Source organism: Symphodus melops (assembly GCF_947650265.1).
Source record: "Symphodus melops genome assembly, chromosome: 19".
Lineage (NCBI taxonomy): Eukaryota > Metazoa > Chordata > Actinopteri > Labriformes > Labridae > Symphodus > Symphodus melops.
The window spans coordinates 2,363,994-2,376,991 of NC_136709.1; the positions used below are offsets into that span (position 1 = coordinate 2,363,994).

The 12,998-nt window shown below is 43.6% G+C and overlaps 1 protein-coding gene across 1 annotated transcript in view; it reads right to left on the reverse strand.

The window, feature by feature from the left end:
• Nucleotides 1-12,998, reverse strand: part of adck1 (aarF domain containing kinase 1) — a 57,939-nt gene that overhangs the window by 31,550 nt on the left and 13,391 nt on the right. The window contains 1 exon segment of the mRNA XM_079369987.1: nucleotides 8,460-8,663. Coding sequence (XP_079226113.1) covers nucleotides 8,460-8,663 — 204 coding nt within the window.

A 12,998-nucleotide genomic window follows, 5' to 3' on the forward strand; every position in this document is an offset into this window, starting at 1 on the left:
TATATATATATCCATGTTTTCCAAACTTTAGCTTTGCCTGTCTAAAAACACCCCAACTATGAGAAAAATCCATCCTCTCTGTCTTCTGCCTGCTCCACTTTTCAGAAAATGTGTGCTCAAACAGGCCGTTTGGAGATGTTCCCTTCATGACATCACAAAGGGCAGTAGCCCCTCCCCCAGGTGGGTGACACGCCCACATCTCGGTGTTTGTTCTGCCCTCTGAGTCTGCCTTCGCACATTAAACAATAGGACATGGAGCGAGAAAGCCTGAAGAACCGAAGCCCTTCCAGAGAGGGGGTGTGGTCAGACACAGCTCATTTACATATTTAAAGCTACAGACACAGAAACAGCCTGTTCTGAGCAGGGCTGAAATAGAGGGGTTTATAGACATGATCAAATACAGGATCAGAGTTGATTTACAACAACACATTTCACACACATGTTTTATGTAGCTCTAAGACTTTTTTAAATTGGTTTAAAAGGAGAATAATATATCTCCTTTAAAGCATCATATGATTACATGTAGGGATCTAGTAGCACGTTAAATAAAGTACAGAGCATTGTGTACCTGCACCCCAAAGTACAGAGCTCAAACTCAGTCTAAAGAGGGTGCTGAAGGTCCGCTGCAAGGATAATTGGGAGGAGAAAGAGTCAATCCAAGACTTTGGATCCAGGTACAGATCAGAAGGAAAATGTTCTGTGGATAGTAAGAACAATATTTATCTGAATTTAAGGAGGCAGACTGAGGATTTTGTGCACAAACTGAAGTCCACCATTTCCTTTGATACACTCTGCCCACCCACAAATCTCTTATCACAGCGCTAAGCTATTAGCATCAAGGGAGCCCTCTGAGCAGAGGTGGTCCCTCATTAGCTTCCACTCATCTCTGTGGACACACCGAGCACACACACATTAGTGAATGTGTGGGTTTGAAGGTTAAACAGGCCTCCCGAGGGACCTGGAGTCATTAGGACAGACATATTGTGTGCTTTGGAGCCTCCACATTTACCCTGAGGCCGCCCTGCAGTACAGAAACAAATCTGTCGACTGAATAAGAAACACAGCAGGCAAAGTGAAGAACACGGCTCCTCATCACACTCTCCGTGTTTCTGATGTTAGTCTGAGCAACAAGGACGCTGTGCAGGGCTTTCACCAGATTAATACAAGAGGATGCATGGTGCTCCATATAGATCCCTCATGGACTCCACCAACCTATAAAAATGAATGATTTCTCTGGCTTTGATGACTGTTGGAAATATTTGAGGTAATGTAAGTAACCTACAAAATATTAGATATAAGACAGGTTTAATCTTTTCCTAATTAATGTAGATATTTAAATACAAACATTAGCATGCAATTCTACATACTATACCTTTAACATGTGATTTACGCTGTGCTTGTTTCTCTTCCTGCCTTAGGAAATAGATGTATCCAGTATTTTTCCATTTTGATTGTAAGCAGCAACCTTTGCACAGTGCCGCTAAACTGAACTTGATTGTTTCAACGAGGCGCCAAAAGCACTTCAGAAATGTGAATTTAAACGGCCCTCTGCAACCTGGGTTTAAATATGATTGAAGATTAAAAGTTTCTTTTTTGTTGTTGTTTTTTTTCTTCAATGCCATCTGACCTTAAAATAATAATAATAACCTGAAATGCTGGTGCCTTCATATTAAAAACCTGAGACTGTGTCAGTGTAGGAAAACTAAACGGTCAAGTTTTAAGTACGGGCCATGAATGAGTTTGTCAGCAGAACAGCTGATGACTGTTGGGGATGTTATTTCGATCAACAGTAAATAATGCAGTCGGGACGAGACAAAGATTTGGTCCTAGCAGTGTCCACACTGAATCCATTAAACGTTGAAGTCTTTGCTCTGTGAATTTTAGGCTTCCCTTGTAAACAGTATGTCATGTAGTGCTTTGTATTTTCAGTGGAGAGACAGAAGAGTGGTGCTTTGAATTGAAGAGCAAGACAACACTCACACACAACATAACAAACTGCTCGTAGCAAGAAGTGTGCATGTGCACGTTTCTATAAATGAACTTTATATTGTCATGATGATCACAGTCACGGTGGTCCGAATGTGTTGGGTTTGAGGGGGCTGGATTGTCAGCAGGTAAGGTCATGTGTTTACTTTCCATTTGCTTCATTTTGGAGGCACTCAAAAACCCAAACTGTTTGAACCTTGGAGGCTTTTAGAGTTTCTGCCTGTCATCACAGAAGATGTTTGTTTCTGAGTCATGTGACCAAAGATGAAACAGAAATAACTTTCCTCTTCCTTTTAGATTCATAATATTCCCATATTTCATTAGTGTTAATCTTTACTTTGAGCTCTATGGCATAAAACAAACGTTTTCGTCCTGGGTATTAGATTTAAGTGCATCTTATTTTAATGACACCAATCTGATTCTAGGGTTATGTCTTCCTCTTTAATTAGATAACATATGCTGTAAAGTACTTGTGTAACAAGCTTGTGTGTCAGCGTCAGATGTTGTTAAAATGCCTTCATATTTGATCAAATAGGCTTAGAAACATAGACTGTAATGTTTGACGCCTGAGTGACGTCATACAGCGGTTCCTGCAGGAGGCTGAGGAGACGCATCAATGGCAGCCGCCATGTTGGAAATGCTGTCTCAGCCTAACTTTCAGACAGCCTAACGACAGGCTTAGAGCTGGAGCTGAGGCGGGTTTTAAACATCCTGACAAACATGTTACACTGTGCCCAATCAGGTCGTCTAGACACCTTATTGTAAATAACTCTTATCCTATGATTAGTTTTTAAACTATGCACCATACCAATGACCGATACATTACCTATTTCTGTTTTTGGACCAGGCTGTAAACGTGTTAATTTCTGCTATAAAAACAGTTTGTATTTTTTAATGGGTGTGTATTTGACTTTGCAGTCAGCCTCAAGTGGACATTTAACAAACTGCAGGATTTTGCACTTCTGCATCGGAAGTTGCCGGTTCAGTTCAGGTTTTTTTTTCACCATAGAGCCTCATCGCTTCACCCAAAAGATAAAGGCGTGACCAAATCAGAACATGAGACCCGTCCATGTGCTGTACTGGCCTCATTTTTCTTTTTCTATTACAGCTGCATGCTTGGCTCGTAAAGTGGGGCTGGATATCTTCTTTCATATTCATACTTCACTCTGTACCGAGGGGGAGAATTCCCCCGCTGTTGGTACCTTGTGAAACATCAAAAGAGGCTAATTTGAACATGATGTTGGCCCATCAGGTAGATGCTGAACACGAGCCCTGTAGAAGATGCCATTGGTTGATAAATTATGCAAGCAGCACTGGATCCTTTGTGGGAACAGCTGAGTTGCTCATTATGCAAATATGTTAAACGGAATGAAATTGTCTTCACCCTAGAGTGTCTTCCCACTACGGCGAAGAGCTTCCTGTGGGACCCAACGTGCAAAGACAGTTTTCATGGTTTAAAGAAACGTGCAAATCTCAGGTGAGCGTCTTTTAGCGGCAATGAGGAATCCCAAAGCAACTTCATATCGACCATTAAAAAATATAAAATAAAAAAACTTCCAAGGATTGTTAGAAAAAAACCCCAACACTTTCTCCTCTTTGTAACGTTGGCACTGTTCTCTGTTGAGCTTTCGTCACTGCTGCCTGTAGACAAACACTTCTACCACCCAGTCACTGCTTATGTTAATCTCAGCTGCGGAGTTAATAAACATGGTAATGTATGCGCGTGGGCTCCGCTCCCTGAGGGCGGACCCGCCATGACATACGTTCTCTGAAATGAGTTATGGCACAAATAAAACGGCCCCCGAGGCCTCTGCGTTGGAGGGAACACACCGGGGTCTGTGTCAGCGCGGTGAGGTGGCCGTTCGGGCTGCTGGCGGACGGCCACAGCCCCAGCTGGAAGAAGACACATAAATCATTACAGCAAAGGAGGACGAATGGAAGAGATTACTTCACTGAGGAGAGGAAATCAAAGATGTCACTCGGAAAACTAAAGCAACGCGCACAGCACTGTTTAACTGTGAGGCCCAGTTAATAAAGGAGAAGCTGTGTTTACACATTGTCAGACTAGACGTCCAAGCAGAAGCCAATCGTCCCGTTCTAAAATAAAATGCTCATCTTTAGCCGATGTTTATTAATGTTTTAAACACACGTTTTTTGAGTGCTTGGTGCATGTGTTGACACTCTGAGGGGAGGTAGTGTTAGAAACGCGTGTACCAGAATATTACCAGATTTGGCATAAATATAACTCTTCTCGTGTACATTCAGCTATTGGTGTAAAATAGATCTATGTTTTGATTTGCATGCAGGTCTGAGACATGACTTTGATTAGACGACTTCCTGCAGCCTGCTAAACATGAGACAAAGATTGAGTCCAATCAGATACTTATCAAGCCTGGGTCAACATGTACTGTACCTCTCAGGGGGGAATTTAATAGTCATGGACTAAAATACAGCAACAAGTGACGTTGATTTTTTCAGTCCTTATTTAGAGGAGTCAAGCACTAATGTTTTGGGAGCCTTCAACTCCACATGGCCAGAGGGGAGGCATTATTCAGATCCGAGCTGGGACACATTGGCTCCATTAGTCCTTTCAGAAATAATACTCCGGGCTGGAGGCCAGCTGGTTTCAGATGTTACCACTGAAGACTATGGGACCAAGGCCACTCCCAGTTGTAAAGGATTGATGGTGCCAGTGCAAAGATTTGGGTGAGGGTGGAAACATTGAGGGCAGACTCAGAACGGAGCAGCAGAGTAGAATGTGTAGCATTAAGTTAGTTTAAGCACATTTCTGGTTGTCTTCTTAGCGTGTCAAATCCCATGGGCATCGTTCAGTTGGCTTGTGTTCCTAAGTTACCCCCAGCTCTGCTCTCAATCACAAAACCCAGAGACAAACTGAGATGGCTCTGCAGGATCGTGTGCGAACACTCATTAGCTGATGGAAATGTTTTAGCCTTGCCACAGATTCCTGGAGCTTTGCCGTTAGCCCATTTTTCACGTTTAACCGTCGACTGGTTGGAAACAAGCTGCACGCGAACAGTCCAGTAATACGAGCCTGAACTCGCACTTCTCATACACCTGCGACATGATGTCGACTTGTCACACAGGAAGCGCTTGATCAGTCGACATTTTGAGAGACGATGCTAGCGACAAGAAAAAAGTCGTGGACGAGCAGGGAGTGAAGAGTGTCTGCGGCTTCGCACAAACAACCCAGTTCAAGAACGGTCGACTCTGACAGCAGAGGGCGAGGGATGCTGACAGAATGCGAGGCAGACTGGGAAACCAGTGAAGTCAGTTCATGTGTACGTTTTTATGTAATTGTGTTTTACAAAGCTCAGAAAGCCTGACGTTGCTTTACATATTAATGATTCCCAGTCTCGTTCTCACTGTGAGGAATACAGGTTAGTAATTTAACCCTGGCATCAGATCAGTACTTGTATTGGCAGATAACCAAAGCAGGTATCTGATCAGTATCACTAATCCATCGGAACAAAACGACTGCTGCAGGCAGTATCCTCACGTCTGACCTGTTGATGCACATTGGCTCAACGCTCCCTGAACCTCCGCGTCCCATCCTGCTGTGATGAGACCCCAAGTACCCATGATGCAACTTGTGTTGCCTTAAGATATGCCTCAGCGTTCAGATGCCTGGAAACAGGTTCTGTTTGGTGAAACGACATATTGCACAAGCTGGCCTTTCAGCAGTTTCACTGTGGAGGGGAAGTGACAGCCAGATCGAAGGCACGGCTCTCCAAAGCCACGCACACCGGGACTGCATATGTCGAAACAAATGGTGCTGAAAACAGCACGGCTCCACACACTTCTCCTTACTCGCTACTTGTGTTCCCAGCAGATATGGGCAATGTCGGCGTAGCTGAACGGAAATGATGCTGAAGCCGACTCCAGAGCTGCCTGGCACCGCTCATCAGAGTCACTTCTTCCCCCGACACTCCAAAAGAGAGGAGGGCTGATTCACCCTGCCGCCGTCTTTGTACACTGACGGGATGTATCTCCAGCTTTTCAAAGCTAATGATGAGCCATACAAATACAGCAGGAAATCTAACTGAATGCACACCTTAATTTAAATGAAAATGAATGAGATGGAAGAGAAAAATTCTGCAGAAGTGGATTTGAATTAGAGGGGAGCAGGTTGTGTTTACTGTGATTCAGCTCCTATTCATCCAATTATCACATGCCCGTTGGTTAACGATTGTTTTAGGAGGTAAACTATTTCATCTGTAAGAGAAATCTGCAGATCATAACACTTTACAGCACTTCCTGTAAAGAAATATAGAATTGTAAATTCAAGGTGTAGCCCTAAACATTAGGAGTAATGACGTACACAGCAGGTATCACTCAATGTGAGCACTGAAGTCTTTTATATCTGGGCTGAAAAAAAAATGAAGCACCTGTTTGACTCAGTGTCAGCCGGGTGTGATAATGTGTGTGTGAGGCGCTGAGCCTTCAACAATCAGAGCTCAGACGCTGTGATTGCACAATCAGAGTGACACTGAACCCAACGCTCTGTCAGAGAATTACATTTTCACTGACGCGGCACAGCCAGTGGTCATGATACAGCAGCAGACTTTTTCCTGGAGTGAACTTTCATACCTTTATTTAAAAGGTACAGACTGTATAAAACATGGACGTCGTCTCAGTGACGTCACCCATTGTTACTGAAAGGAAGTTATGGTGGTGCGATGGTGGATGCCATATTGAAAATGCTGTCTCAACCTAACTTCTAGCCAACGACGAGGTGGAGCTGAGGCGAGCTTTAATCCTGCAGGCACACAGATGAAGATACATCGACCGCTTGAGGTCATGTCTAAAACTCTCATCCACCATGACAGATGAGTTATAACAACAACTTCACTCCCATGCAGTGTGTGCAAATAAAGACTAATGAACCAGGATGCTAACATGTCAGTTTCTGTAAACATTAACGGCTGAAGCCTGAGTGACGTCAGCCGTCTGTTCCTGCAGGGGGCGCTGGAGGCTCAGCAGCAGCAGCCGCCATGCCGGAAATGCTGTCTCATCCTAACTTTGAGTCATCTCAATGACAGGCTGAGAGCTGGAGCTGAGGCGGGGTTTAAGCCTTCTGACGAACTGATACACCGCCGCATTCACCTGTCAATCAAGTCGGCTCCGCCCCTAACTATGAATAACATCAGTTCTTTAAAAAATCAAAATGGAGCCGCTCTCATACAGTGCTGCGTTCCCAGGATGACGATAACTAATCGGACCTATTTCCTTTTTTGTACCAGACTATGAACATGTTCATTTATGGATTTTTGGGAACTGCAGGACTTCTGCAACTGGCTTCACTTTTCAAGACCAGAGGCTGCCGCTTGGTGGAGATTTTATGACTTTCAGCTCTTTTGGAAGCAGCCTCAAGTGGACACTCAGGGAACTGCAGATTTATGGATTTCAGCGTGTCACCCAACTCTAACTTTGAGGCCTAATCTATGAAATGTAAATTTATGACCCATTGACCTAAACTGCATGTTTTACATGAGGAGCAATATGCTGACTGTTCCTGGACCTGCTGCTGTACTGAAGAGAGTAAAGCCTTCACACACACACACACACACACACACACACACACTCTGGGGAGATAGTAATAGGGCGAGAGGACCAATGTTCTGTATCTGAGAAGAACAGAACGATTGCCTCACCCGCAGCGGCTCTAAAAGGCTTCATAACAACCAGTCTGAGAGCAAACTCTGCGCTCTGCACTAACAGCCGCATCAACACTACCGCCCGCTTATGAAATGTAACGAGGACAGAATGTCAGACATATCCACTTCTGCTTCATTAGCCCTTTTTTCCCCTTTGCTCCCTTTGCAAAGCACTGAAGCAGAGACAGGTACACACTCACCTTCAGAGAGAGAGAGAGAGAGAGAGAGAGAGAGAGAGAGAGAGAGAGAGAGAAGAATCAAATCTGAGCCTGCCATTAAAACAGAATCTAAATGAAACAAACAAACTATGAACACAAAGAAACACAGAGCTACAAGACTCAAAGAAAACAGAAAGAAAAGTGACATTAACAGCATACGGTGCGTTATCTTCAGGGTTTGGATTTTTAACGGTAAGATTAAAGCGATCAAGTTAAGTCCTGAAGGAGCTGACCGTTTTTTCTGCAGACTCCCCAAATAAAGTTCTTAAGTGATGATTTTTCACACATCTGGATATTAAAACAGCTAGCTGTAATTTATTTGTGGGGAAGAAGTTTAACACTTTGAAAAATCGACCTCCCATGAGTAAAAGCATCGCCTCTCTTTGCAACAGAAGGCCTCCATGACTGACTGAGGTCGAGGGTTTACCCCGCCTCTCGCCCTCTCCAAGCCCCCGCAACCCCGAACAGGACAAGCAGCACAGTGAAAGGAATTGATTTTATGAGACTTCTACAGAAGACATGATGTCATTTATCAAACATGCTGATTTCATTATCTGTGAGGCGGTCTAATCTGACTCACCTCCTTGCCGAGGTCTTCTCTGATGACCTGCTGGATCTCCTCCATGCTGCTCTGAGGAGCTCGGCTGTGCAGCACCTTCAGGGTGGACGTGTACTCCTCTGGAAGCAGGTAGTCCAGAGCCCCCAGGTGCTGGCCCACCTTGATGAAAGTCCCCCGGTTTGCACAGCACAAGTCTCGAAGACGCTCCGCCGACCGACGATGCACCTGCAGGAAACGGTGAAGAGAGAGGAAAGTGAAAACGCAGTCAGGAAAGGGGAAGACGTCTCAAGTCGTGAACTAAAGAAGAAGAAAACAAACTGAGACGGTCATTTTAACTTGAAGAAGAAGTGCACAGATGTCGTGTGTGGAGGGCATGAGACAAACAATGTGAAACAAAGATGGAGGGTCTGTATGGCTGATGAGACATTTTGTTAGTAATGAAATGATGCTCTCTTGCATAATGTGCACTAGCACCGTGTGAGCAGCTTTAGCAGCATTAGGAAGGAGGTAAAGAGACCAGATCAGCTTTTTCATCTTCATGTTTTTGTGGCGCGATTCAATAAAGCTGCTGCCTTTTTCATTTCTCACATCAAAATGACTTTTTTCGTCATACAGTCAGTGTGGTGGCCAACAGTCCGGACTCGGGCTGCAAAGTCATTTTTCTTCCATCAACAGTTGAGCATGTTATCAATCAGATATTAATGAATCATCAATAATCCATGAGCTTTAAAATGCTCCTCTTCCTCTCCGTTTATGTTTCATAGAACAAACTGACCTCTTCACTTTCCTTTTTCCTCTAACAGAAGTTTATGTAGTTGTTGAGTTGTAAAGTCGACGGACACCCTCTTCTGGTGTGAAATGGTATTACACGTGACCGCCGCGGCGATTCTTAACAGATTGACAGTTTATAAATGTTTAATCACTTCAATTGTTAACAGCGATGAATCGAACATCCAGAGTCCTGTTAACGCCTTTCATTCTTGTTTTTATTGTTGGTTGTTTCCTATTTACACGTGTTGTTCGAATTTTTACACGAAAAACACACACACACCTTAGACATATGATTGTCTATATGTATATATAGTCAGGTTGAAAGTGTGTGTGTGTGTGTGTGTGTGTGTGTGTGTGTGTGTGTGTGTTGGGGTGGGGGAGGGTCCCGTCCCGTCCCGTCTGTCTCATTTGAACCAGCTGGAGGTGATAATGCTTATAGAGAGCTTCTCTCCTGAGAGCAGCACAAATAAAAAGGCGTGAAATTAGCTCCCCTTAACCTCCGTAACCCCCCCGTGCACACACACACACACACACACCAAGAACACACACACACACACTCACACACAGACAGACAGACAGAGTATCTGGAGTAATGTTCCCTCAGGAGCGTTTGACATGAGTGTCATCTGGGCCGTTATGACAAAGCAATGACAGAAACAACACACCAGAGATTACCAGATGAGACTTCCTGCTTCCAAATGTTCCCACACACTCAACTCCCGTCAGACTTTACAGAGAAGGAAACTTTAAACTTTCAGACACAGACAGAAGAACCAAGTGATTTATTCAAAACACACAGTTAGTTATTATTTACAGAATTTAAGGTAAGGTTTCAATCCTTACTATCGAACTCACCTTTTAAAGATTTACACTAAATTTTTCTAAAGGATTATTTATAAAATAAGGACATAAGTGTTAAGAAAAGAAAAGGTGTGTAAAAAACAACACTTCAAACCTTTAGCGAAAATAAAATGAGTGAAAGAGAAAAGTCAGTTTGAGTTTGTTTTAACACGACTTTCAAAAAATATTGTTCTCATTGTTTCTCAGTTTAATTATTTTCGGTTGTGAATGAACTGAAGTGTTTTCTTATTTATAATTTTGATTTTTTTTTTAATAGAAATGTTGATCTTCACCCTCGACCTCAGCTCTGATCGTTATCTTTTATTCATTTATCGTTTGGGTCTCTTCTGATTCTTTCACTACATTCAGCATTTCTTCTTTTTATTGACAGATCGGCTTAAAAAAAAGAAGAAGAAAAACAGGTTTATTTGTGTCTGTGGTGATTCATCAGATTACTCCACGCAGTGGGGTTTCAGGGTTGTAAGTTCATGAGAATTGTAATAAATAAAAACGATATAAGATCTGTCCCATTTCTAACTAGTCAGAAAAATAAAGAAATGGGACATTTAGCATTTTACTGTCCAAGAATCCAAGAATCACAAATTAACTTCAATGATGCGTCCTTATAAATAAAAACAAGGTGAATTAGCATGCTGCTGCTCTTTGTACTGTGAGCTGAGCGTGTATGAAATAAAAACAGGAGAGCACAATGAGCACAAAGACAGAACCTTCGTTTTCTTTGTAAATAAAAAAAAAGAGGCTCCAGCTTACACTTAGTCTTTTTAAAACGGATTATGGAAACAACAATCCTCCCACTCCCAGCAGGAGGTCTTCTTTTAGGCTTTTTGAGGACACTTCTTTGGAGTCTCAAAGCTTTTTTTTTTTGGTTTGTTTTGCATGCAGTGAAAAGGCTTGTTTAGGTCTTTAAAATACTTTACATCAAAGAGAGAAAACATGACCTTATCAATAATGATGTCACTGATTTTTCACAGAATCTCTCCTCATCTGATTTTCTTTAAACGCCGGCCTCGGCCCTGAAGCGGCAGATCACCTGAAGTCACGCGTGTGAGCTGATCAGAGTGAAAGTCTTCGTCCTGGTCTAATCATCTGACTCTTCATCGCTCGTCTCTCCTCTCGCAGTAATCAGACGGCTTTGTCCCACGGAGGCGGGCTCTCACAGCGAGACGATGACATCGCCATGGCAATGCTGCTCGCTGTCAAGCCTGAGGTGCTTGCTGCTCTGCGATAGGCTGACGCCGGCCACAGCCCACCATCTCCACACTCCGCGCCGACCAATCAAATGGGCCGTCAGAGCATTAGACGCAGGGGTTAATGTGTGGTACAACAGTGAGACACGAGAGCTCGGTGCTGAACGCCTCGAGGTATCTCTCCCTGCACACATCCTCCTCACACTGTTAGCAGCGCCAGTAAATAAAAGGCCAGAGGTGTGTGTGTATGTGTGTGTGTGTGTGTGTGTGTGTGTGTGTGTGTGTGTGCGTGTGGTAAAGGGTGGGGTGTAATGCATGTGATCGAATGAAGAGAAGGACAGGAGAAACAGTAAGAAAGCAATGAGGCAGCCAGTGATAGAAAAGGATTTAAGGAGTTATGGAAATCAGAAATGGAGGAACCTTGAAATGCTTTTAGTGTAACAACACGTTTATTTATCCTGCAGCCGTTTATTTCTAAAACGTCTCATTAATAACCAGAAAGCTTGATGGGTTTGTGTGAACAAATCAGGACATCAGACGAGGATCAAAACTAAAAGTTCTTCAGACGCAGATGCGCATATCTTTCAGAATCTTACGATCAGTTTTGATATAAATTATTGGTCTCATTAAGTGAATTGATTTAGTATGACACAACAGAACAAAAAAAATTGTCTGAAACCAGATGATAAACTTGAGTATTGCTGTTCTCCTGATGTTTCCCGGAGAAGCTGCTCTCTGCCTGACCTCGAGTGGTTCTTTTTCCCACAACAAGTCCGAGTGGGCCGATGTGAGAAAGCAGCAGGATGTTATCCGGAGAATTCAGCTCCAGCCAACAGGAGGCGGAGAGACGTTTACTGTTACTGCTGCACGCTGCATAGTGTCATTAAACGGCTGCGTTATGTTGTCTGTTGGTCAGTATGTTGTTCTCCGCTCTTCAGCTCTGTTGAACTACACATAGCAAGAACACGGCCTCTAGTGTGTGCATTTTTACACACCCATTTAAACATGTCAACACAAGGACAGTGAGGGACAATAAAGTGTGTCATATCGTTTAAAACACAGGCTATTGATCTATTTGATGAAGGAAGCCTAATGACTTTACAGAGACTCATAAAGTGAGCGTCGTGTGTTCAGATTCAGCTCTGAATAAGGAGCTCAAAACAATACTTAGAACTGGAGCTGACGTGTTTATGCACCTATTTTGCCTTGAATCATTAGACAATTAAAATACAGGGAAAAAGAAAGATAATGATGTCTTGTTGTGCAGCCGGAGTCAAAGGTGCGGCGTGCGTGGTGTGCAGCTGGGCAGCACAGAGCAGCGTCCTGCGCTGGGAAACCAGCTGGAGTAATTGATTTCTGCTGCCACACTGGGGCTAAATGACTGGGATTAGTGGACTATGAACAAGGCCTATTTATTATTGGGATGCTCATGATTAGCTCGTTACTCAGCTCACTGAGGCTCATCTAGCTGCCTGTCAAAGGGGTGGGGTGGGGTGGGGGGAGGGGGGGGCGCTGTGTGTGGATGTGTGCAGATTTATGCCTGTGTAGTCAATAGGACTCGTCTGCGAGTATTATAGCGGCGCAGCCAGTGGAGTTAGCAAGAAATCCTCCACTATTTAATGCACTGATACAGGATGTATAGTAGCTAAACAGACTGAGGCTCCGCTTGCCGCGCCGCATATTAAAAATGTCATTTATTTGAACGCAGGGCAGCAGGAATACAACAAGGTGGGAGAAATAA